This window comes from Nycticebus coucang, chromosome 3 (assembly GCF_027406575.1).
Source record: "Nycticebus coucang isolate mNycCou1 chromosome 3, mNycCou1.pri, whole genome shotgun sequence".
Taxonomy (NCBI): domain Eukaryota; kingdom Metazoa; phylum Chordata; class Mammalia; order Primates; family Lorisidae; genus Nycticebus; species Nycticebus coucang.
The window spans coordinates 144,043,615-144,069,618 of NC_069782.1; the positions used below are offsets into that span (position 1 = coordinate 144,043,615).

Genomic DNA, 26,004 nt, shown 5'->3' on the forward strand with positions numbered 1-26,004 from the left:
AAGGCTCTAAACCATAAGGAAAATATAATTTTATATAAAAGTAGATAATAGCCCTAGTATCTGTGTGTGTATGTGTGTGTTTATGTGAATGCATAAACACGAATTGGCGGTGATGTGTGTGCCTTTACAAATACAGTATATAAATGCTAAGAGGAAAGATGCTTTAATTATTTAAAATATAGTCTTTTGTTGACAAGGTAATTGATCAGAACAAACTGATGTAGAATTGAGATTTTTGTTTTAAATATATATATATATATTTTTTTGGTAGAGACAGAGTCTCACTTTATGGCCCTCCGTAGAGTGCCGTGGCCTCACACAGCTCACAGCAACCTCCAACTCCTGGGCTTAGGCGATTCTCTTGCCTCAGCCTCCCGAGTAGCTGGGACTACAGGCGCCCACCACAACGCCCGGCTATTTTTTGGTTGCAGTTTGGCTGGGGCCGGGTTTGAACCCGCCACCCTCGGTATATGGGGCCGGCTCTCTACCCACTGAGCCACAGGCGCCGTCCCTGTTTTAAATATTTTTAAATTCTGAAAACCTGAAGTTTTCTTAATTATCTTTTCCTTTTTGTCTTTTATATCTTTTTTTCATTTATACCTTCTATAAAGTAGAAGATATACATCATTTGATTTACCTTATTTTAAAAATTGACTGAGTTCTTGTGCTAGTTATAAAGTAGACAAGAGAAAATGATAATAAAAATAGGGACCAGAACTCTGAAAAGTCTGGTGACAACTGCCTTAGCGATTCTGGTGCATGCAAATCGAACATTTGCTAGCAAGGTAACTCCCCCAGGTAGAAGACACGTATATTGCTTCTCTGTTCCATAGATCAGCATCTTCCACGGTGCATTTGAATCTTCCTTCTTTTGCCTCAACCTAATTTTTGTGCAGATGATGTTTAAATTAATCTATTTTGCATTAACACCGAACCTATCAGTACAATATTCAATCTTCCAGTGTTTTTTTTTTCCCACTGGACAAATTGAAATAAATGGTCATGATACATCAAGGTTTAAAGAAATCCAAAATAAATATCTTTTGAGATATAAAAATAAATACAGCAATTTGCAGTTTTTCTGTGTTGTAAATAAATCCTCCTTTTGGAAATTTGCTATGTTCTATTACTTTGTCTTAATGACTTTTATATTTTCTTACGCTACTAAATGTCTTCACTTTAGGGTAATTATTTTCATGATTTTGTTTTCTCCTCTAGGTTAACAGAACCTTCTGGATATTTAACAGATGGTCCAATTAACTATAAGTATAAAACTAAATGTACATGGCTAATTGAAGGCTAGTAAGTATACAGTTTGGGTTGAGTTATTTTATTTTATTTTATTCTTAAATGATAAAGGTCATCATATTAATGTTAAAGCATTAAAGTATAATGACTTTATAATCATAGTTTCTTATTGGAAAACCTTATTTCCATTTTTTTCACGGGATTTGAAAATTATAGACATCACATTTAATGTAAGTTATAATACCTTCTTTTTTGTGACAGTCATTCATATTTATATGTATTTTGACTCCGAATTGTGTTACTGAGGTGTTAATGTGAGTGGCATTTTTGGCTTGTTTTGTACATCTTATTATGGAATTTGAAGACTCCATAGAAAGTATAAAAGTATTTCATGTTATGCTATGCTATTAATTAATACTGTTCAGCTTTTTAGTTTTAAGTGCATTTTTAAAAGAACATTTTGTAAAAGAGTTAATTATTCATTTAGAGGTATTTTTCAGAAAGTAGGGCTTGAAACTGAATTTATTTAAACATATTGTGAGTGAATCATAAGTGAATTGATATGAATTCTTTTTGAACCATTTTATTATTTCTAAAGACTGTTTTGGGAAACTGCTTTTTTAACTTTATAACTTCTTTTAAAACTTAAAAGCTGTTAATTCCCTGCTGTGTACCTATAGTCTCAATTTGCTTATTTTTTAATAATATGACATATTGGGACCTTTTGATTAAAATTTAAAGAACTTTTGTCTCCACTTAAGGGTTTTGTAGATATGAGAATAGTTGCTTCTTGAGTGTTGAATTTTAAAAAGAAACTTTTGCATACAACAAAATGTACCCATTTTGAATATACAGTTCCATAAGGTTTCAGTAATATATACAAACTATATAAACTCTTTATCTTAAGACTCAGAACATATTCTGTTGACTAAAATTTTAGAAAATAATGACACATACATATGGCCTATTAATAGATTTTGAAAGTTTCATCTCATTTTTACAAACCAGATATGATGGTTTATCAATCTTTTGCTCTGGTGATTTAAGGATTTATAGTAAAATTACCTATAAATATATTTTAAATAAAATATGTTGTCTAAAATGTCTTCATACTGTGCTTTATATGTTATATATTAATTTAAAAACTATTTTAATTTTTTTTCAGTCCAAATGCAGTGTTAAGATTAAGATTTAATCATTTTGCTACAGAATGTAGCTGGGATCATATGTATGTTTATGATGGAGATTCAATATATGCACCTTTAATAGCTGTACTTAGGTGAGTAATTATGTTTAATCAGTTTTAAAAAGGTAACAGTATAATTTATTAATATTTTTATTGATGTGTACTCCAAAGTACACATCAATAAGATTTAGTATGGTATTGATGGTTAAATTTCAGTATGGTATTGATGGTTAAATTTCACAAATGATTATAATTGTGTTGTGTGCTGTGACTGCCAATTTAAGTGTATATGTAATTATGTAAATATTGATACCACCGATCTAGGTAAGTACAGTAGTCTATTGGAAATGTACATTTGTTTATAAACTTTCTTTATTCTTGCTGTATTTTGTTTATTATTTTCAAGTGGTTTGAATATGTTTTCAGAACTATGGCTAAAGTAGGGTGAGTTCTAATGACAAACATACACAAATGTATTTTTTTAATGGGTATCATTTTATTTTAGTAAAATGATGAAATTTTCAATTCTGCATTAAAGTGTTAAGTTTTGCTTTGTGTAAAAGTTAATAAAAATGGAAATTCTACCAGTTCTCAAAATGTGGGGATTTTGTTTGCTTTAATATATTTCATCATTAATAGTTAAATAGTCATAGACTATTAATTTTTAAACCAATGGCATTTTAAATATCAGTTTAAAAATATCTGCTATGTGCCTGTACATAGATTTTTATTAAAAGTTTTATGAATAGGAGAAAATTTATTAGACATAGAAAAAAATTATGTACATGTAGTGTAGATTTTGTGTACAATGTAACTACAAGCTTGTTGAGCAGTTACTCATTACATTATTCTTTACTTTTACTATTTATATGGTATTACTTATATGTTGTGTCATGGTTGAAAATTTAAGGTTAGATAAAAGCTTATTATTTAGCCAGGTATTGTGGTGGTGCCTATAATCCCAGCTAATCTCAGGAAGTTGAGGCAACAGGATCACTTGAACACAGCAATTTGAGGTTGCTGTCAGCTATGATGCCAGGCACTCTATCCAGAGTGACAGAGTGAGACTTTATTGCAGAATAAATAAATGAATAAATAAATAAATAAAAGCTTATTGTTCCCCTACAATTTTTTTTGCTATTTTTCTTTTTACTATTCAAGTTGCATATATTCCATTTTGTCAGGAATGTGAACTATTAGTTTTTTGGGCAAGCAAGTAAAGAGTTGTATTTCTGAATGACTGTTTCAAAGTGAACTCTTAGGCGCACAGACACTTATTTTTTTTTTTTTAATTTGGCTGGGGCTGGGTTTGAACCCGCCACCTCCGGCATATGGGACCGGCGCCCTGCCCGCTGAGCCACAGGCGCCGCCCAACACAGACACTTATTTTGTAATATTGCTAGATTAAAACAGTTTTAGAACTTCATTTTTGCGTTGGAACATTATAAAAAGGATAGCCAAAAGTAGCCTTTTGTCTTAGGACAATAGATAGAAAATGGAGTGGACCTTTGTGAATAATTATTTTGTAAAATAATTCATTCTTACAATTATATAAGATCCTGGGTTCAAACATTTATTTTTTATTTTTTTATTAAATCATAGCTATGTACATTGATACAATCATGGGGCATCATTCACTAGCTTCACAGACAAACTTTTTTTTTAAATATCACCTTGCTATCTTTTTAATGACACTATTTACTAATCATTATTTAGATGTGTGCCTTTTCATTTGCTTTTCCAGTGGTTCTAATGACTTTATGTTAATCAACACTGATCTATTAACATTCTTACTAATCCTTTCTTGTTACTAGAGGAAGATAATTGGAAGGATGGAATTTAGTACATGGCTGTGAAGATGGAACTAGTGAATTTTCATTAGCAGGTGTTCTGTTAGCTGTCCTGAGGGAGATAGAAAACTCATGTTTATTGAATATCCACTTGATGATAAACATTGTGCAAGGCAATTTAAATGTGATCTAATCCTTACAAAGACCTGATGGGGGAAATACTATTATCCCCATTTTACAGTTGAGAAAGTTGAGACTCAGAGAAACTATTTATTTTTAATGGATGGTAGAGTCCGGATTAGGACTTCAACCTCAATCCGTTGATTTAAAAGCTTATGCACTTCACCTTGCAAAGAATTCAGAATCTAAATATATTTGAATTATTTCAATTGTGTTAAGTATATCACTCAATAAACATTTAATAAGTTATTTAATTCCAGAGATTGTCATAAACCTGGAAGATAACAGTAAGAAGTAGGCATAGGCCATTGCAGTGACTCCTAAATCACCATCTACTGGGCCCCCCATGAATTACCTCATTGGCATAAGAAACTCTCATGAATAACAAAGGCATTCCTATTACCGGAGAAATTCCAAGGATTTATTAGCTACATTCTAAGAACTCGGGTGGGGGGTGGGGGGAAGCCAAATTTAGTACAAAGTAGTTGTGTACTTATAGGGACATGTACACAGATTTCTCACACAGTATATTAAGCATTATAATTAGGTTATGAAAAAGTGGTATGTAATTTTAAAAGAAATAACTAATCCTTCATGGTAAGTTTCATCGTGAGTTTAAGAATAGTAGGCAAAGTATAGGGGCCAGATAGGGCATTCTAGGTAGGAAAAAACACGTGTACAGAGGTATAGAAACATTAAAGAACATCATGTTTTAGGACAATAGTAAGAAGTTTGGAGTTAACTTGATCACAGGAAATGTGAAGGGATATATAGGAAACAGATTATCCAATAAATAGCTGTCAGTAACATCTCCTGGGTGCTTGCTTTGTGTCAGGCAGTGTGCAAGAGTTCTTTATAAGCATTAATTCATGTACTCCTTACAATAATCCTTGAAGTACTAATTATTGTCATTTTACAAGTAGAGATTTGAGACACAGAGAGATTCTGTGAGTGGCCCAAAGTTGGCTAGTGTTAAGTCAGGATATGAGTCCAGCTTACGTAATTCTAGACCCTAATCCCTTAATCACTGTAATACTGCTTCCTTGTACAGCACATTAAAGAAAGTGTACTTTGATTTTGTAGGCACGACTTTTTGGAATGTAGAGAATGGATTGAAATGGGGAAGTATTATTTTTTTCACTGTGTCTGGACACTTGTGAGCTGGACGTTGCGTTTGAAATATATGCAGTAGGAATTTGAGGATAAAAAGATATATTCCTCCTGCAGAGAGTAGTAGTCGACATTCAGCTCAATCCAAACTCAGGTATTGAGGTGGTTCATAGTGCAGTCCTTTGGATGGGCCTGACTTTAAGTAGTTCACTTTTACTTCTAGTTATTGGGGTCCCTGTGGTCTGGTTTCACTTTTTGTTTCTCAGCTCTATAAATACCTTGAAGGTACCACTGGATTTTTTAGCCCTTCAATCTCACCTCCAACTTTGAAATCAGCAAATGCCTGTAAAGGAAATGGCATTAACACCTGGGCACATCATCTCCTTAGCTCTCCAAGACATTTAAGCTGATACGGTAAAAAATATAATTTGTTACCTTACTAGTTTATGTCATTGATACAGATTTCTTGGTGTGTTATATAGTAAGTGGAAACTTTTTTCATTTATTTCTTTTAAAATATAACAAGCAAATATCTTTTTTTTATTGGTTTCAGAGAGATATGAATGTAGCTATATCTGTTGAGACTTGGGAACATTATTTTTAGCAATGTACTCATTTTTATGTAGTCTCACTACAATGAAAAATAATTATGTGTTAGTAAGACTAGTATCATCATATTTGACTTCTATTGAGTCTTTTAAAAAATTTTTTGTTCCCTCACAAAAATAATCTAGTAGATATAATAATAATTACTAAAAAACAAAACGCATTGATTACTTTTTAACTTGTTTGCATTTAAGTATGGTGTTTGTAAAATAAATTATTCACTATAATGTTTTGTTTGCCTGTTAATTAAGATTTAAATGAGGGAATTCAGTTCTTAATGGTGTCTAAACATAAGTTTAACTCTCTAAAGGAATTGACTATTTTGAGTTGTGTGATTTGTTAGCAGCTTTTCTTTTTCCTATTGCCTGTTTTCATAGATTTGCAGAGGGTAGAATGGTATAACAAAATGAAGATCAGTAATTTTTCCCATGAATAAGTAGGCTTAAAATGAAATACACGTTAGTACAAGTTATTAACTTAGAATTCCTGCTTTTGTACATTTATATCATTCCTTATCCTGAGGTAGATTTCTCTGTGTGCTTATGGTCTTAAGTGAAAAATATTCTGTTTTGGAATAGTTATGTATTAATGAAATTCGCATAAATATGCAAAATTTTAAAGAAACAAAAAAAAGTTTATATTTTTAAATTACTCCGTACACCTAGCTCAGTATATTGGAAATGTACAACTTTAACTAGATTGTCATTGTAATCACTTAGCTGATGGGCAGTGTTTTTAGCTTTGTCAGAATTTGCAACCAGTGGGAGACAGTAAAGGTGTAAGATCACTTGTTAGAGTTGCAAGGGGCTGTAAGTGAGGTTTTATCTATGAGTGACGTAAAGGACCACCTTGTAATGTTATGACAGGATGTATAGCAGGACCAAAGGGAGAGATGGTACATTGCAGCCCAAATAGTGATAAGAAAATAAAAGGGGTACAGAGGCGTGAATGTAGATGTTAGTGTGGTGGCAGTGATGGTAGAACTAATTGGGTGAGAAATGGGCAGGAGCTTATTTTAGATTTATTCTCCTTCCGGCTGCCCGTTCTAATGTAGAGATCCTGATAAGAATATTTTGAGTAGATTTTATAAGGTTAACAGTCCTACATATTGATGTACACAGTGTTCACTTTTGTTCTCTTTTAGTGGTTTGATAGTCCCTGAAGTAAGGGGAAATGAAACTGTGCCTGAAGTTGTTACAACATCTGGCTACGCACTGTTACATTTTTTTAGTGATGCAGCATATAATCTAACTGGTTTCAACATTTTCTATTCGTAAGTATTTTTTTAAAGATTCTGTCTTTTAATGGTTCTTATAATTTGACTTAAAGGAGTTTATTGTTTATTTGTATAAATATCTTATATATTAGGAGCAGCCTAGCGTGTTAAATTTCAAATTAGTGTACGCGATCCCTTCTTACGTGACATAAAATCTTAATATGCCAACAAAATGTTGTCAAGCCTAGAATAATTTCTAAGTCTAAGAACAATGTGGCATTAAATTAAGTTTTTTTTGAATATTAGTTACAAAATTTAAAATTAGTTGTTGACAAATGGTTAAGTAAACAAATAAAACTAGTGTCACTTTACTGGTAGCAACAGATATACAGGGAGTCCTAAACTGCCCTTTATGCTTCCAGGCACCAGCCCCGAACCTTTTGCGTATCAGGGACTGGTTTCGTGGAAGAAAGTTTTTCCATACTGAGTGGGAGGGTGAGGCAGGAGGTGGAGCTCTGGCTGTGATGCCAGTGGTGGGGAGCAGCTGTAAATACAGAGAAAGCTTGGCTAATTCACTGCTGCTCACCTCCTGCTGGGCAGCCCTGTTGGAACCTGTTATATGGAAGATAATTTTTCCACAGTGTAGTGGGGGAGGGTTGAAGGGAGAGGATGGGATAGGAGGCAGATGGAGCTCAGGCAGTGAAGCAGTCCTGCTGGTTCCTAGCAGGCCACAGGCTAATACTGCTAGTCTCTGTAGGGGCTGCGAGCCACAGCTCTTGGGTGTGGCTAATTACAAATTCACTTGTAATTTGAAGACGGCCTGAAAGCTAAATTTTCATAGTCCTCTATTGCAGAGGCTGTACTGGATGCTATTTATACATTATGTCATTTGATCCCCTTCATAGCAATGCTGTCAAGTAGGGATCATATTTCTCTTATTTACATTTGAGGAAATTGAATGTTAAGAGATAAATTAAATGGCCATTCCACTGGCTTCTCTAAAATAAGGAAAAATATTCTTTGGAAATCTATGATGTATCTGGCACTTTATATTATATAAATTTTTATATCTAGAAGTCCAAGGGAGAAGTGAAGTGGCCAGAGATGCTTTCAGATGCTTCCACAGGAATGGCTCGGAGGAACTGTATACATTGATTTTGTTTTTTCTTCATGAATGTAGAAATTGACAACCAGAGAATTTTTCACCAAGAATAAAATATTCTAAATATCCTTGAATTAGCAATTAATTATAGGATTTATTTACACAAGTAAGTACACAAAGGAAGATAAATACAGAGGTACCCAAAAATAGTATACCATTTTAAGAAAGGAAAAAACTGCGTTACTATTGTAATACTCACTATATACTGATAACAAAAGACTGGCTCCGTGCCTGTAGCTCAGCTGCTAGGGCGCTGGCCACGTACACTGGGGCTGGCAGGTTCGAACCCAGCCTGGGGCCTGCCAAACGACAGTGACAACTACAACAAAAAGAAAAAAAAATATGGATAAAAGTCACCTTTGACTTCTGCAATGACAAAAGGTGCTACCGTGGTTACTATCAGTGTCCAGACACTTGTGATTTTGGCGAGTTACTGCTTGACCGAAGTGACCACCGGTATTGCTGTGTATGCTGTTTCAGTTTCTTCCTGCAGTAGTTAGAGTGTAGCCAGTTTTCTATAGGACACCACATCCTTTAAGGTCCCCCATACTCACACCTCCATTATAGTTATACTTCTACAACATTCTCAGCTGTCAAATACCATGACAAAATAGTCTTGCCTTCCTCAAGTGACAACTGTGTTCTGCCATTTACTTGACCGTCCTGCTTGTCTCTTGGTGATGCTAGCATTCATCTGATGACCACCATCTCTTGAGCAAACATCATACATGATACACATTGTTACAGTAATTTAATTCAACTTTGAAAAGTAAGACATAAATAACATTTCTTAAAATGTGTAAACATTTTTTTGGCACCTCTGCTTTATAGTAGGTTGTGATCACTTACAGAGTCTTAATGCCAAATGTTGTAGACATTTCTTTTGTAACATAAGAATATGTCGGTAATAGCATACTCTTTATGTATCATAAGTTAAATCTTGACATCTCATATAGTTTGGTATTCATGAATTTTTTTCTAATAAAATATGTATTCAAAACATTTGAGTAAGTCTTTACAAAGCATTTTGCTTGGAACTATGCAGTGGTTGAGTGTGTAGTCCTTGGATATTTGGAGCCTTGGTGGAGAAGTAAGTACACAGACTAGAATAAGACCAATTGCAGATAAATACTAACTGTATTGCTTTAGAGTAAAAGGGTTCAGAGTAAAGAATTGAAATCACAGTGTGAAATTGTGGTACAACATAAAAATGATAAAGTTAAAAAAAACCCCAAATTCTTTTTCAATTATCTTAATTTTGAATATATATGAATTATATTTTACAGAATCAATTCTTGTCCTAACAATTGTTCTGGTCATGGGAAGTGTACAACTAGTATCTCTGTTCCAAGTCAAGTATACTGTGAATGTGATAAATACTGGAAGGGGGAAGCCTGTGATATTCCTTACTGTAAAGCCAATTGTGGCAGCCCAGATCATGGCTACTGTGACCTAACAGGAGAAAAATTGTGTGTCTGCAATGATAGTTGGCAAGGTAAGCACGTATGGTGTGATGGCCTTTGAGACATGGATTCGTGTTATCTATTAACACAAATTATTTTTTTTTTGTTTTATTATAGTTTGCATACCCAAATCTCATGTACTTGCTTGTATTTTTAGAATGTTCAGATTAATAATCATCTTCTCACGAACCTGCCTTCTCACAAGTAGAATTCGTAACGATTTTTGTCAATATGTTACTTTGAGGATTAAATGAAGTTATATATGAATCTCTTTGAATTTAAGTATATGACCATTATGATCTTCTGTAATTCTTTGTCAAATCCTCCCAAATTCGATGAATTCACTGGCTTTTACTGTGCAGTGCAATCAAATTTGATTTACAAAGGTAACAAATAGTATACTGCAAAAAGAAATGCAAAAGATACTGTAGTATATTAACTTATTTCTTAGGAAAGACTGACATCTTGTGGCTATTTTTTAAAAAATGTAGACTATTTTAGCTACTCGGGAGGCTGAGGCAAGAGAATTGCTTGGGCCCAGGAGTTGGAGGTTGCTGTGAGCTGTGTGAGGCCACGGCACTCTACCAAGGGCCATAAAGTGAGACTCTGTCTCTACAAAAAAAAAAAAAAAAAAAAAAAAAAAAATGTAGACTATTTTAAAGATGAGTATTTTAACTACTCATTGCAAAAGTAAGATTGCTAAGAAAGAATTTCTTTTCTTTTTTTTTTTTTTTTGTGGTTTTTGGCCGGGGCTGGGTTTGAACCCACCACCTCTGGCATATGGGACTGGCGCCCTACTCCTTGAGCCACAGGCGCCGCCCTAAGAAAGAATTTCTAAACAATTTTTATAAATATCTATCATCAAAGATTAATTTCAGATATACTAAAGAGTTTTGCCTTATGTATGTGGATATAAAGCCATAAATTTTGTCATTGTGGAATTAAATTAAGAGATGGGTCTAGTTATCCAAACACTTATCCACTCAGAGCTTACTTTTTGCTGATAATGTTTACATACTGAGAGCCTCCTTTGTGCCAGTATGTTAGTCCCATTGAAGAGGGAACTTTAACTGAGTAATTATATAACTAAAGGTACATGATGTTTTGTTACTGAGAGTTCCTATCAGACCTAAATAAAAACCAAAAGGAATGTGCTGTATATAAGAAATACATATATATATTTCTTAGACTATTCATTTTACCACTTTGCTTTAAAAGTGAATATCTTTCACTCTTAAATAGTAACTCTACGTTTGTTACTATTGAAGAGCCTACACTGACAAGTCATTATCAAACAAAGTCACAGTCTTGGTGCTAGATATTCTGTGGATTCGGGTAAATTTATCGTGCCATGTATCTACCATCATAGTGTCATACAGAGTAGTTTCTCTAAAGTTCTAAACTAGAAATCCCCTGTGCTCTGCCTGTTTGTCCTTCCCTCGCCCAATCCCTGGCTACCGATCTTTTCACTGTCTTCCTACTTTTCCTTGCCTTTTCTCAAATGTCATACAATGGAATCATAAGGTATATAGATTTTTTTTGACAGACTTCTTTTACTTGGTAATACAATATGCATTTAAGTTTCTTCCATGGCTTGTCATGGTTTGTTAGCTAATTTCTCTTTTGCACCGAATAATATTCCTTTGTATAGACGTACCACAGTTTAATGATTCATTTACTGAAGGACATCTTGGTTACTTCTATGACGTTATAAATTCCATTTAAATTTTAATAAGTCAAATGGGGAAAAAGGCAACTTTGAAAAGCATTGATATCTTCTTTTTGCAGTTTTTTTTTTTTTTGGCCAGGGCTGGTTTTGAACCTTCCACCTCTGGCATATGGGGCCAGTGCCCTTCTCGTTTGAGCCATAGGCGCTGCCCCAAGTATTGATATCTTAATAAGGCATGCAAACATTGGAATAGATGAAGAATTTTTAAAAGACCTTAAAATCAAGATATGACAAATTGAATTTATGTTCATATGTGAAGGAAATGTAACATTAATTTTCAAAGTTGACATAAAGGTGTTGTATTCCCCCTACCAATTACCATAATCAGAGTGGCTCCAGCTTTCTCTCTTTTACATTATATAACTTTAAACAGTCTGAACGATGAGGGGTCTTTGGTTGAAAGCAATAGAAATAGTGCTCGCTTTGGCAGCACATATACTAAAATTGGAATGAAAGCAACAGAAACAGTTCTGCTTACTGAGCAAAAAACATTGTTACTGGAAAATATGGCAGAGACCACTGTCTCTCAGAATTAATTCTTCTCTTTATTTCAGTACTACAACTCACTGAGTTTTTAACTTAATATTGGGACTTCTGGCTACATGCCACATTTCTTATCCTCCCTTAAAGCTAGTATGTCTATGCTGCTAAGTTTAGGTCAGTAGGATGTGAGTGGAAATGGTGTGTGCAAGTGTTAGACACACCTGAACATAAATTAATTGATTTTAATGACTTTGAAGTGTTGAATATGCATGTAGGTTTTTTTGTTGAGTGAATCTATGAGAAATATATTAGTTTGGTAGTTTAGTGATATGCGAACATTCAATTATAGATATTTTAGAAGATTAGTGCTCTAACAAATTATGTCATTTACTTAATATATAAAACATAATTCTAAATATTGAGAGAATCAATTTGAGCATTTAAAATGTTATTATATTGGGTTTGGTCAAAGTTTTCCAGGTTTTTGGTCCTTGGAGTCTTGGAATCTTGGTTTTTTGTTTTAATCCTTTAGTTTTAGATTTTAACATTTGCCATTGGGTGGCAGTATTGACTAACAAAAAAAGCACTTAAACTCTGGCATTATTCAATTGTAAAAACTTGAGAATTTTGTTTGAGTTAGAAAAATGTAAAATCTTTAAATTCAAACTCATGTTTTACCTAAAGTATCTTTTTATGTGTCAATCATATAACATATTAGGACATAATCAGTTATTTTAGGGTAGTGTATATATTCACATAAGATGATGAATTGTCTTCAAGAAGTTCACAAAGTAGCTTATGTTTTTAGTTTCAGTGGGTAGGGTGCCGGCCCCCATATACCGAGGGTGGTGGGTTCAAACCTTTTGTTGCGGGTGGCAACAAAAAAATAGCTGGGCATTGTGGTGGGTACCTGTAGTCTCAGCTACTCGGGAGGTTGAGGCAAGAAAATCGCCTAAGCCCAGGAATTGGAGGTTGCTGTGAGCTGTGTGATGCCATGGTACTCTACCAAGGGCAATAAAGTGAGACTCTGTCTCTAAAAATAAAATAAAATAAAATAAAATGACATGTTCTCTATATTTTATCTCTCTATCCTAACTTTGTGGAGAGACAAATTTCAGCCAATGCACTCCATTAAATTCTTTCCACTTAACAAAATAGTAGATCTGTTTTCTGTATGTCTATTAAGCTCATTTGTTCTAGGGTCACATTTAAGTCCCTTGTATCTTTGTTTACTTTCTTTTTAGATGATCTGTCCAGTTCTGCCAGAGGGCTGTTAAAGTCACTAGCTATCATGGTTTTATGGGATATCATATTGCTCAGACCAGTCAAGGTTCATTTCATAAATTTGGAAACATTCTAAGTTGGATTCATAAATATTTAGAATTGCAATGCTCTCTATTGTTCCCTTGACCACTAAGTGACCATCTTTGTCTTTCTTAATTTTAGTTGCTTTATATCCACTTGTATCTGAAAATAAGATTGCAATCCTTACTTTCTTCTAATTTTTATTTGCCTGAAATAATGTTTTCTTTCTTTTTTTTTTTTGAGACAGAGTCTCAAGCTGTCACCCTGGGTAGAGTGCTGTTGCATCACAGCTCACAGCAACTTCAAACTCTTGGGCTTAAGTGATTCTCTTGCCTCAGCCTCCCAAGTAGCTGGGACTACAGGTGCCTGCCACAATGCCTGGCTATTTTTATTGTTGTTGTAGTTGTCATTGTTGTTTTAGCTGGCCCAGGCTGGTTTTGAACTTACTAGCCTTGATGTATGTGACCCGTGCCCTACCCACTGAGCTACACGCACTGCCTGAAATATTGTTTTCTATCCCTTTACCCTGAGTTTTGGTTTGTCCTTCAAGGTTAGGTGTGTTTCCTAGAGACAGCATATGGATGGGTTGTGCTTTTTTATCCAATTGGACAGCCTGTGCTCTTCAGTGAGGAATTCAAGCCATTAACATTTATTGAGAGAACTGATAAATGTGGTGGAGTTCTATTTATCTTATTTCATGAGAGATCATTGTGTAGTTTTATCCTTTGCACCACTGTGGAAGGTAGATTTTTGTCCTTTAATTTGTGGGTGTTTACTTTTTTGGTGGTCAGTGTGGAGCATAGATCTAAGTATTTCCTGCAAAGCTGGTCCTGTGGTGAAAATTTTCAGTGTTTACATATCAGTAAATGATTTGAATTCTCCATGAATTTTGAAGCTTAGTTTAGTAGGATACGGAATTCCAGGCTGAAAATTGTTTTGTTTAAGAAGTTTAAAAATAGATGACCATTCTCTTCTGGCTTTGAATGTTTCAGAAGAAAAGTCTGCTGTTGCCCTGATAGATTTGAGCCTGTAGGTCAGTTGGCACTTATTCTTGGTTGCTTGCAGAATTTTCTCTTTTGTCTTGACTTTGGACAGGTCCATTACAATATGTCTTGTAGATACACTATTTGCGTTGAGATGACCCTGGATTATAGAACCAGGATATTGATCCCCCCAAAAGGAATGTTTCAGAATCTTTAGTGAAACTTGGGAAATTTTCATTTATGATATCCTCCAATGGGGTTTCCATTCCTTTGGAATGTTCTTCTTCCCCTTCAGGGATCTCTATAATTTGTATGTTTGAATGCTTCATGAAGTCCCATAGTACTCTAAGTGAATGTTCTGCTTTCTCTCTCTACTTTTCTGCCTCATTAACTACCTGTGTTAGCTCATGAACTTTTTACTCTAGCTCTGAGATTCTTTCTTCTTCATGATCTAATCTATTGATACTTTCTAATGCATATTTAAGTTCCCTGATTGACTTCTTCATTTCCCTAAGCTCTGTCGTATCCTCTCTATATTCTTCCAATCTTTTATGCATTGTTTTGTTTCTATTTTTCTACTTTCTTGTTAATTCCCTTTATTGCCTTTACTATCCATTCCATTACTTCTTTATAAGTAGAGTCCTTTGTGGTAGCTGGATCATGGTTCCTTGCAGGGGTTGCCCTGTTTTGGTTTTCATGTTGCCAGAATTTTTTCTGTTGATTCCCTCCTCATGTGTGTTTTCGTCTTGTTCATGTCCTTCTACTTTTTCTTTCTCACTGCCTCCTTTTCTTTGAATTACCTTGTCTCAGAGCTAAGGTATTGAAGTGGCCTCTTGATAAAAGGACAAAAGGAAGAGAAGGGTAAAGAGAAAGCCGGGAGAAAGAAAAGAAAAAGAAAGAAAGAAAGAAAAAAACCCAAATGAAAAAGAGATGGGGTAGAAGAAAAGAATTGGAGCAAAAGAGGAACAGAAAGAGAGAATGGTGTTTTTCAGCAGGGTGTCATAGCCGTACCAACAACTCTAGGAGTTCAGAGGTTTGGCTGGGCAAGTCCCTTGATGCCATGATGTTCATATTAGCCTGGGCAAAAGTAAGATCCTATGTTTGCCAAATGTATAAAAAGAAAGAAAAAGAAAAGGAAAGAAAAAGAAAAATTCAGCAGTGGGGACTCCTAATACTATCTTTCTAAAGGCCAAGGCTAGAGGGACATCCTAGATTGTGAACTCATGACCTCCTTGAGCCAGCCTCTGCCATGAACCCCTAACACACAGAGAGAAGGTTAAGTAAATAAATAAAAATAAAATTAAAAATACAATAATATCAGATAAAGGGAAAATGTGGTGTCTTAGCTGTTTATGAAAAATTTATGTAGAGATGAGATGAGATGAGAAAAATAGAAAAATTTCTACTAAAAGAGAGAAAAAGGAGAAAAATAAGAAAGTGAGAATAAAACGAAAGAGAGAAAAAGGAGAGAAATAAAAAGGAAAGTGAGGAGGAGACCTGCTTGGGAGGCGGAGCAAGATGATGGCTGAGTAACAGCTTCCTTGCATCTGGGCACCGTGAGTCTGGGGAGATAGGACTCCAGGCATCTCTGGCTGGTGGGATCTGCCTCTCATCACTCCTATGAGGATACAGGGAGTCAGCGAGAGACTTCTGGACCCCAAGAGGAGGACTAAAACAGTGGAAAAACGGCAAGTGGTCGCGTGTGTTCAATCCATCTAAACCCGCCGGCAACTCTAAGTTCAGTAGCAGCGAGACTGCAAACCAGAAAGGCCTTACCTGTGAACTGTTTTGGTGTCCTTGGACTTGGCACTGAGTTGAACTGCCTTGGGGAGGGCCTGAGCGGGAGTGCGAGAACTTTGGCCGTTGTCTAGGGCCCCAGTCTGAGCCGCTGAGCCAGACGGAGCTAATAGTGTTTGGCGGTGGGTCACACGGAGCCATTATGAGCGATCTGCCCCGGCAAGCTCCGCCCTCAGGGTCGCAGAGCTAGAATCGGGTGGGAGCTGGTAACCCAGCAACCAAGTAGCCTAAGAATGGGGGTCTGAGCCGCCTTGCAGCCCTAACCCTCAGGGGCAGAGTGAGACCGGTTTTGGCACATTGGGTAAGTGGATAGCCACTTCAGCAGTGATTCCAGCGAAAGCACTTTACTGGGAAAGCTTCTGCTCAGCAAGTTTACAAATTCAAATTGCCTATTAAGTGGGCTGAAGAGAGATTTAGGGTGTCTACCTGCTGGGGTTTGAGAAGTCAGCAGCCTCCAGTCGTATCAGAACTGTGATTAACATCTCATACCCCAGAAGACCACGTGTTGCCCAGACAATATTCAATAACATATACAAACTGCTTTGTTTTTGGTTGTGTTTTTTTTTTTCTTTTTTTCTTTTTTGTTTGGTTAATTTTTTTTGTTTATTTTGACGTTGTTGATGTTCTTTTGTTTTTTAATTTCAATCTTTTCCATACAGATCCTTTTTCTTTCTCAATTTTTCTAGTTTAATTATAATTTACCATTGCTGCCTTTTTTAATAACTAGAACTTCATTTTTGCTAGTGTTTCTACCGCTATCATTTGGTTTTTCACCCAATTTTATCCCCGTAAAGTTTTCTGTTTGCTTGTTTTGGTTTGATTTATAGCATTTTTGTCTTTCCTCTCTACTTGGTGGAGGTGGGGTACTATGTCTGATCAGGTTAGCAAAGAGCTGCTGACCTCAAGGGAACCACCCAACTGGGCACCCCCAGAAGGTGGGTTTTTTTTTAAGGTTGTGTCAAAGTACCCTACTGTACACCTATATTGCTCTGTCTCCCTCTTTCTGTGCCTCTCTTCTTTTTGTCAATATTCCTTATACCCACACCCTCTCCTTTCTCTATTTTTCTTTTTTTTCTTATCACTCGGTCCTCCTTTCTTTCATCCCTTTTTTGCTCTTCAACCTTCTCACCCTTCTGGTCCTGTAACCCTTAGTCCACAGGCACAAGAACTTAAAGAGCAAGAGGAAGTGAAAGGAAAATTAGGGCAAGGAAACAGATAAAAGAAATCACTCATGAGGAAGAATCAGCAGAAAACTCCAGGCAACATGGAGAACCAGTCTAGAATAACCCCACCAAGGGACCATCAGGTAGCTACTGCAGAGGATTCCACCTGTAAAGAAATGTTAGGAATGAGAGAAAGGGAATTTAGAATACACATGTTGAAAACAATGAAAGAAATGATGGAAACAATGAAGGAAATTGCTAATAAAGTGGAAAATAACCAAAAGGAAATCCAAAAACAGAATCAAATAAGAGATGAACGATATGAAAAATATAAAAAGGATATAGCAGAGCTGAAGGAACTGAAACAGTCAATTAGGGAACTTAAAGATGCAATGGAGAGTATCAGCAACAGGTTAGACCATGCAGAAGAAAGAATCTCAGAGGTAGAAGACAAAGTTCTTGAGATAACTCAGACAGTAAAAGAGGCAGAAAAGAAGAGAGAGAAAGCAGAACGTTCACTGTCAGAATTATGGGACTTTATGAAGCGTTCCAACATACGAGTTATAGGAATTCCAGAAGGGGAAGAAGAATGCCCCAGAGGAATGGAAGCCATACTAGAGAATATTGTAAAAGAAAATTTCCCAAACATCACCAAAGATTCTGACACACTGCTTTCAGAGGGCTATCGGACCCCATGTCGCCTCAACTCTAACCGAGCTTCTCCAAGACACACTGTGATGAACCTGTCCAAAGTCAAGACAAAAGAAAAGATTCTGCAAGCTGCCAGGAGTAAGCGCCAGTTGACTTACAGGGGCAAATCCATCAGAGTGACCGCAGACTTCTCTAATGAAACTTTCCAAGCAAGAAGACAATAGTCATCTACCTTTAATCTACTTAAACAGAACAATTCTGTACCCAGCCCAGAATTCTGTACCCTGCTAAACTAAGCTTCAAAATTGACGGAGAAATCAAATCATTTACGGATATACAAACATTGAGGAAATTCGCCACAACAAGATCAGCTCTACAGGAAATACTTCAACCTGTTCTGCACACTGACCACCACAATGGATCAGCAGCAAAGTAAGAACTCAGAAATCAAAGGACAGAACCTAACCTCCACACTGATGCAAAAGATAAAACTAAGCAATGAACTCTCACAAAATAAGATGAATAGAATACTACCACACTTATCAATTATCTCAATAAATGTTAATGGCTTGAATTCCCCACTGAAGAGACATAGATTGGCTGACTGGATTAAAAAACACAAGCCATCCATTTGCTGTCTGCAAGAAACACACCTGGCTTCAAAAGACAAATTAAAGCTCCGAGTCAAGGGTTGGAAGACAATTTTTCAGGCAAATGGAATTCAGAAGAAAAGAGGAGTTGCAATCTTATTTTCAGATACTTGTGGATTTAAAGCAACTAAAGTCAAAAAAGACAAAGATGGTCACTTTATATTGGTCAAGGGAAAAATACAACAAGAAGACATTTCAATTCTAAATATTTATGCACCCAATTTAAATGCTCCCAGATTCTTGAAGCAGACCTTACTCAGTCTGAGCAATATGATATCTGATAATACCATCATAACAGGGGACTTTAACACTCCCCTTACAGAGCTGGACAGATCCTCTAAACAGAAATTAAACAAAGATATAAGAGATTTAAATAAGACCCTAGAACAACTGTGCTTGATAGACTCATATAGAACACTCCACCCCAAAGATAAAGAAATCATTCTTCTCATCACCCCATGGAACATTCTCCAAAATTGACCATATACTGGGACACAAAACAAATATCAACAGAATCAAAATAATTGAAATTTTACCTTGTATCTTCTCAGACCATAAGGCACTAAAGGTGGAACTCAACTCTAACAAAAATGCTCAACCCCACCCAAAGGCATGGAAATTAAACAATCTTCTGTTGAATAACAGATGGGTGCAGGAAGAAATAAAACAGGAAATCATTAACTTCCTTGAGCATAACAACAATGAAGACACAAGCTACCAAAACCTGTGGGATACTGCAAAAGCAGTTTTGATAGGAAAATTCATCGCTTTAGATGCCTACATTCGAAAAACAGAAAGAGAGCACATCAACAATCTCACAAGAGATCTTATGGAATTGGAAAAAGAACAATCTAAGCCTAAACTCAGTAGAAGAAAAGAAATATCCAAAATCAAATCAGAGATCAATGAAATTGAAAACAAAAGAATCATTCAGAAAATTAATGAAACAAGGAGTTGGTTTTTTGAAAAAATAAATAAAATAGATAAACCATTGGCCAGACTAACGAGGAATAGAAAAGTAAAATCTCTAATAACCTCAATCAGAAATGATAAAGGGGAAATAACAACTTATCCCACAGAGATACAAGAGATCTTCTCTGAATACTACCAGAAACTCTATGCCCGGAAATTTGACAATGTGAAGGAAATGGATCAATATTTGGAATCACACCCTCTCCCTAGACTTAGCCAGGAAGAAATAGATCTCCTGAACAGACCAATTTCAAGCACTGAGATCAAAGAAACAATAAAAAAGCTTCCAACCAAAAAATGCCCTGGTCCAGATGGCTTCACTCCAGAATTCTATCAAACCTTCAAGGAAGAGCTTATTCCTGTACTGCAGAAATTATTCCAAAAAACTGAGGAAGAAGGAATCTTCCCCAACACATTCTATGAAGCAAACATCACCCTGATACCAAAACCAGGAAAAGAACCAAACAAAAAGGAGAATTTCAGACCAATCTCACTCATGAACATAGACGCAAAAATTCTCAACAAAATCCTAGCCAACAGATTACAGCTTATCATCAAAAAAGTCATTCATCATGATCAAGTAGGCTTCATCCCAGGGATGCAAGGCTGGTTTAACATATGCAAGTCCATAAATGTTATCCACCATATTAACAGAGGCAAAAATAAAGATCACATGATCCTCTCAATAGATGCAGAAAAAGCATTTGATAAAATCCAGCATCCTTTTCTAATTAGAACACTGAAGAGTAAAGGCATAGGTGGCACATTTCTAAAACTGATTGAAGCTATCTGTGACAAACCCACAGCCAATATTTTACTGAATGGAGTAAAACTGAAAGCTTTTCGTCTTAGAACTGGAACCAGACAAGGTTGTCCTCTGTCACCTTTACTATTCAACATAGTGCTGGAAGTTCTAGCCAATGCAATTAGGCAAGACAAGGAAATAAAGGGAATCCAAATGGGAGCAGAGGAGGTCAAACTCTCCCTCTTTGCTGACGACATGATCTTATACTTAGAGAACCCCAAAGACTCAACCACAAGACTCCTAGAAGTCATCAAAAAATACAGTAATGTTTCAGGATATAAAGTCAATGTCCACAAGTCAGTAGCCTTTGTATACACCAATTACAGTCAAGATGAGAAGCTAATTAAGGACACAACTCCCTTCACCATAGTTTCAAAGAAAATGAAATACCTAGGAATATACCTAACGAAGGAGGTGAAGGACCTCTATAAAGAAAACTATGAAATCTTCAGAAAGGAAATAGCAGAGGATATTAATAAATGGAAGAACATACCATGCTCATGGATGGGAAGAATCAACATTGTTAAAATGTCTATACTTCCCAAAGCAATCTACCTATTCAATGCAATTCCTATCAAAGTACCTACATCGTACTTTCAAGATTTGGAAAAAATGATTCTGCGTTTTGTATGGAACCGGAAAAAACTCCATATAGCTAAGGCAGTTCTCAGTAATAAAATAAAGCTGGGGGCATCAGCATACCAGATTTTAGTCTGTACTACAAAGCCATAGTGCTCAAGACAGCATGGTACTGGCACAAAAACAGAGACATAGACACTTGGAATCGAATTGAAAACCAAGAAATGAAACTAACATCTTACAACCACCTAATCTTTGATAAACCAAACAAGAACGTACCTTGGGGGAAAGACTCCCTATTCAATAAATGGTATTGGGAGAACTGGATGTCTACATGTAAAAGACTGAAACTGGACCCACACCTTTCCCCACTCACAAAAATTGATTCAAGATGGATAAAGGACTTAAATTTAAGGCATGAAACAATAAAAATCCTCAAGGAAAGCATAGGAAAAACACTGGAAGATATTGGCCTGGGGGAAGACTTCATGAATTAGACTGCCATGGCAATTTCAACAACAACAAAAATGAGCAAATGGGACTTCATTAAACTGAAAAGCTTCTGTACAGCTAAGGAGACAATAACCAAAGCAAAGAGACAACCTACACAATGGGAAAGGATATTTGCATATTTTCAATCAGACAAAAGCTTGATAACTAGGATCTATAGAGAACTCAAATTAATCCACATGAAAAAAGCCAACAATCCCATATATCAATGGGCAAGAGACATGAATAGAACTTTCTCTAAAGATGACAGACGAATGGCTAACAAACACATGAAAAAATGTTCATCATCTCTATATATTAGAGAAATGCAAATCAAAACCACCCCGAGATATCATCTAACCCCAGTGAGAATGGCCCACATCACAAAATCTCAAAACTGCAGATGCTGGCGTGGATGTGGAGAGAGGGGAACACTTTTACACTGCTGGTGGGACTGCAAACTAGTACAACCTTTCTGGAAGGAAGTATGGAGAAACTTCAAAGCACTGAAGCTAGACCTCCCATTTGATCCTGCAATCCCATTGCTGGGCATCTACCCAGAAGGAAAAAAATCCTTTTATCATAAGGACACTTGTACTAGACTGTTTATTGCAGCTCAATTTACAATCGCCAAAATGTGGAAACAGCCTAAATGCCCACCAACCCAGGAATGGATTAACAAGCTGTGGTATATGTATACCATGGAATACTATTCAGCCATTAAAAAAAATGGAGACTTTACATCCTTTGTATTAACCTGGATGGAAGTGGAAGACATTATTCTTAGTAAAGCGTCACAAGAATGGAGAAGCATGAATCCTATGTACTCAATTTTGATATGAGGACAATTAATGACAATTAAGGTTATGGGGGGGGAAGCAGAAAGAGGGATGGAGGGAGGGGGGTGGGGCCTTGGTGTGTGTCACACTTTATGGGGGCAAGACATGATTGCAGGAGGGACTTTGCCTAACAATTGCAATCAGTGTAACTGGCTTATTGTACCCTCAATGAATCCCCAACAATAAAAAAAAAAAAAAGTGAAAAAAAAATAGGAAAGCGTGAATAAAAGGTACTGGAAAAACAGAACAAAAACGCGGAAGCCCTTGGTATTGAATAAGTAAAAATGAAATAATCAAAATATAACCAATAAAACAAAAATGAAAAAAAACCTCAGATAACAACCACTACAACAACAAAAAAGGGAAGAAAAGGAATATATATATACCCACAACCCGTGTGTGTGTGTGTGTGTGTGTGTGTGTGTGTGTGTCTGTGTGTGTGTGTATACAGATATGTGTACAGACATATATTGCGATATGTTGTCTGGACACCAGGTGGCGCTGTAGTTTTAGGAGCTGGTTAACACTATAGCTGGTGGTGCTGTGAACAGAGTGCCAGAAACCACTCTCTAGTTGCTGAGGAGATTGAGTCCTGTCTTCCTGACATAGTTGCCCTCAATCAGGGCCTGGCTGGGCAGCATTCAGTCCCTGTAGGGTTGGGATCCTAAAGCTCTCGCCAGATTTCTTCGGAGACACATCTCACAGTGCTCCCTGAAAACAATCCCTGGGGGTGCTGGAGCCACTCAGCTCACTGCAAGTGTGGATACTTGAGCTCAGCAGGCATGCCAGAGCCAGCAGTGCCCTAGGACCCTACAAACCATTTGTCCCACATAGCCTTCCCAATGGTGGCTCAGCTAGCAGCCAGGCTAGCCGGATCCACCGCTGGTAGATCCATCACAGACGGTATTCAAACCAGCTGCTGGACACTGTTTCAGTCCACTCACTCATTTAAGCCTTCCAAGTCAGCTCCAGTGAGCAATTTTAGTCCAAAACCAAGAAACTGTGGGACAGCTCTTTCTGTCCTCAGTCTGCTGGGGGCTGGCCACCTGTTCCCACCTCCTCACTGGCCTGTCATCCACCAGTGCTTCACTGTTTCTCTGCAGTGATGTCTCCAGGTAGGTCCACCCAGCTGAAGATGGTTGGAATTTTCTTCCCCTGCTTTGCCGCATGTGGCTATTAGGGAGATGTTTGTAGTTTGCCATCTTGCTCTGCCCCACCAAATGTGGTTTAGAGTAAATAGGCGTTGCTGATGGATTCTTTATGAAGATGACAGAAAGGAGGATCAAAGATGACTTTAAGACTTTTGGTTTGAGCAAATGGGAAGATGGAGTTGTTATCAACTAACATGAAGAAAATTTTACAAGGAAGATTAAATTTGGATTTGGTATGTTGAATTTGAGTTTTTTTTTTTTTTTTTGAAAAAGGATCTCATTCTGCTGCTCAGAGTACAGTGGTATCATCATAACTCACTGTAGCCTCTAACTCTTGGACTCAATTAGTTTTCCTGCCTTAGCCTCCTGAGTAGCTGGGACACAATACAGTGCCTGGTTAATTTTTTCATTTTTGTAACTACAGAGTCTTGTGCTTGCCCAGCTGGTGTTAAACTCCTTGGCTGGAGTGATCTTCCTGCCTCAGACTCTTTAAAGTGCTAGGATTACAGGCATGAGCCACTGTGCCTGGCTTAAGGTATCTTTTAGACATCAAAAAGGAGATACTGAGGAGGCAGTTGAATATAATATATGGGTCTGGAATTTGATGGAGAGTCTGTACTATAGATATATGTTGGAGGTGATTAGCTTGAAAATATTAAATTTGAAACCACTGATAGTACATAAAGCCATGAGATTGGATGAGATTACCAGGGAAGTGACAATAGAGAGAGAATAGAACCAAAGACTGAACTGTGTGACTGACAACAAAATTCGTAGAGTATTCGGTGATAGCCATATATATTTCTTTCTTAGATAAGCTTGCCTAAAGTTGAAATATTTACAACCATTTATTTTTTTGCCTCTGACTGGATTTTGTAAGATAAACAAATCCTCCTCTCGATCTAGCTAATTCTGTATTTGTCATTTTCAGCTGATTAGGACCAGCGTCTTAAATCTTTCTTAGCATCCTTTTTTTTTTGTTAGTTTTAAATAGTGTGTATTTCTCTTGCAACATCCTTAACATGGTTTACAGTTTTCCTTAAAAGCATACTTTCTTAGTCAGTGTAGGCTACTATGATAAAATACTAATCTGGATCACTTAAACAGCAGACATTTACTTTTCATAGATTTGGAGGCTAGAAATCTGAGATCAGGTTGTGGTTGGGTTCTGGTGAAGGCCCTCTTCTTGACTTTCAGGTGAATGCTTTTTTCTCTTCTTATTTGTCAGAGAGAGAGAGACAGAGACTGACTCTGAGTGTGGAGGTGTGGAGAGAGCAAGAAAGACCTCTGGTCTCTTTTTATAAGGGCACTAATCCCATCAGGAGGACCCCACACCAATTCGCTCATCAATCTCTAATTTCCCAAAGCCTTACTTTCTTATACCATCACACTGGGGTTAGGGCTTCAACCTGTGAATTTTGAGGGGACACAAATATTTAGTCCATAACACATTCTTAGAGTGGATATTTCTTAAAGTTATTCCAATTTATGGAGGTGCAGAGGAACTTTTCCTTATTCAGAATTAGGGTTATCTTGGACAAGTCCATTAACTTATCTGGTTATCAGTTTCATTATTTGTACAGAGATATTATTGCTGTTATCTGAGTCTTGAGATGATAACTCGATGAAAGTGATTTATAATAGTTGCTGTTGTGCCATAAGGACTGATACTTGCAACAGAAATAGTTTCCTTTTTAGTAAGTAGACATTTCATAATAGCTTTTCATTTACTAATCACTTCTCTTTGCAATCAGGTGTAATGCATTTTGTTAATCAATAAAGACTTAAATTTGTGAATAGTATTTAGATATTATATATATTCTGTGAGTATTCTAGTATAACGATTACCAAGCACATAATTTATTGTTTCATAAAGTTAACATATTGTCAAAATAGTTGTGGACATTTAAAGTACACTAAAATTGATACCTGGTCTTTGGAACATATGTAGAATACTTTGGTTACTGTAACAAAATCAAATTTTTCTAATGATGTTACAAGATAGAACTCTTACAGTGATGTTAGCTTGTTTTGCATTTTATTGGAGAACTTCAGATTCAATGCACACATTAAACCATAAAACTATTTCCAGAATAATTACACTAAGCTACATATGCCTCTTAAAATCTCCCTTAGCAGCATATTTTCTCTTTCCTATTAACAATCCAATTACTTTTTGGGAAATTGCTTTTTGCTAATCGAGGGTAGTCTTGAAGGGATGATAAATGTAGGTTCCTATCTATTATAAGCTTGATTTTTCCTTCCCTGAAAAATTCTCTGAGTTTCTAAATATTTTTCCAATAAATTCTCATTTTTCTTTAAGCTATCAAAATTAGTTTCTGTGGCCTACAATCAGTAATCCTAACTGACATACTACACTAGAAATATTATCAGAAGGTAAAGTTTTTCTAATTAGTGGATTTATTTAAAAAACCAAAAATGGTATT

The 26,004-nt window shown here is 36.2% G+C and overlaps 1 protein-coding gene across 3 annotated transcripts in view; it reads left to right on the plus strand.

Moving 5' to 3' along the window:
• The window catches only part of ATRNL1 (attractin like 1), a 723,386-nt gene that overhangs the window by 39,694 nt on the left and 657,688 nt on the right, over positions 1-26,004 (plus strand). For all 3 annotated transcript variants that reach the window (XM_053583939.1, XM_053583938.1, XM_053583937.1), the window contains exons 2-5: positions 1,219-1,302; positions 2,414-2,527; positions 7,265-7,393; positions 9,785-9,993. In XM_053583939.1, coding sequence (XP_053439914.1) covers positions 1,219-1,302; positions 2,414-2,527; positions 7,265-7,393; positions 9,785-9,993 — 536 coding nt within the window. The remainder of the gene's footprint in view (positions 1-1,218; positions 1,303-2,413; positions 2,528-7,264; positions 7,394-9,784; positions 9,994-26,004) is intronic.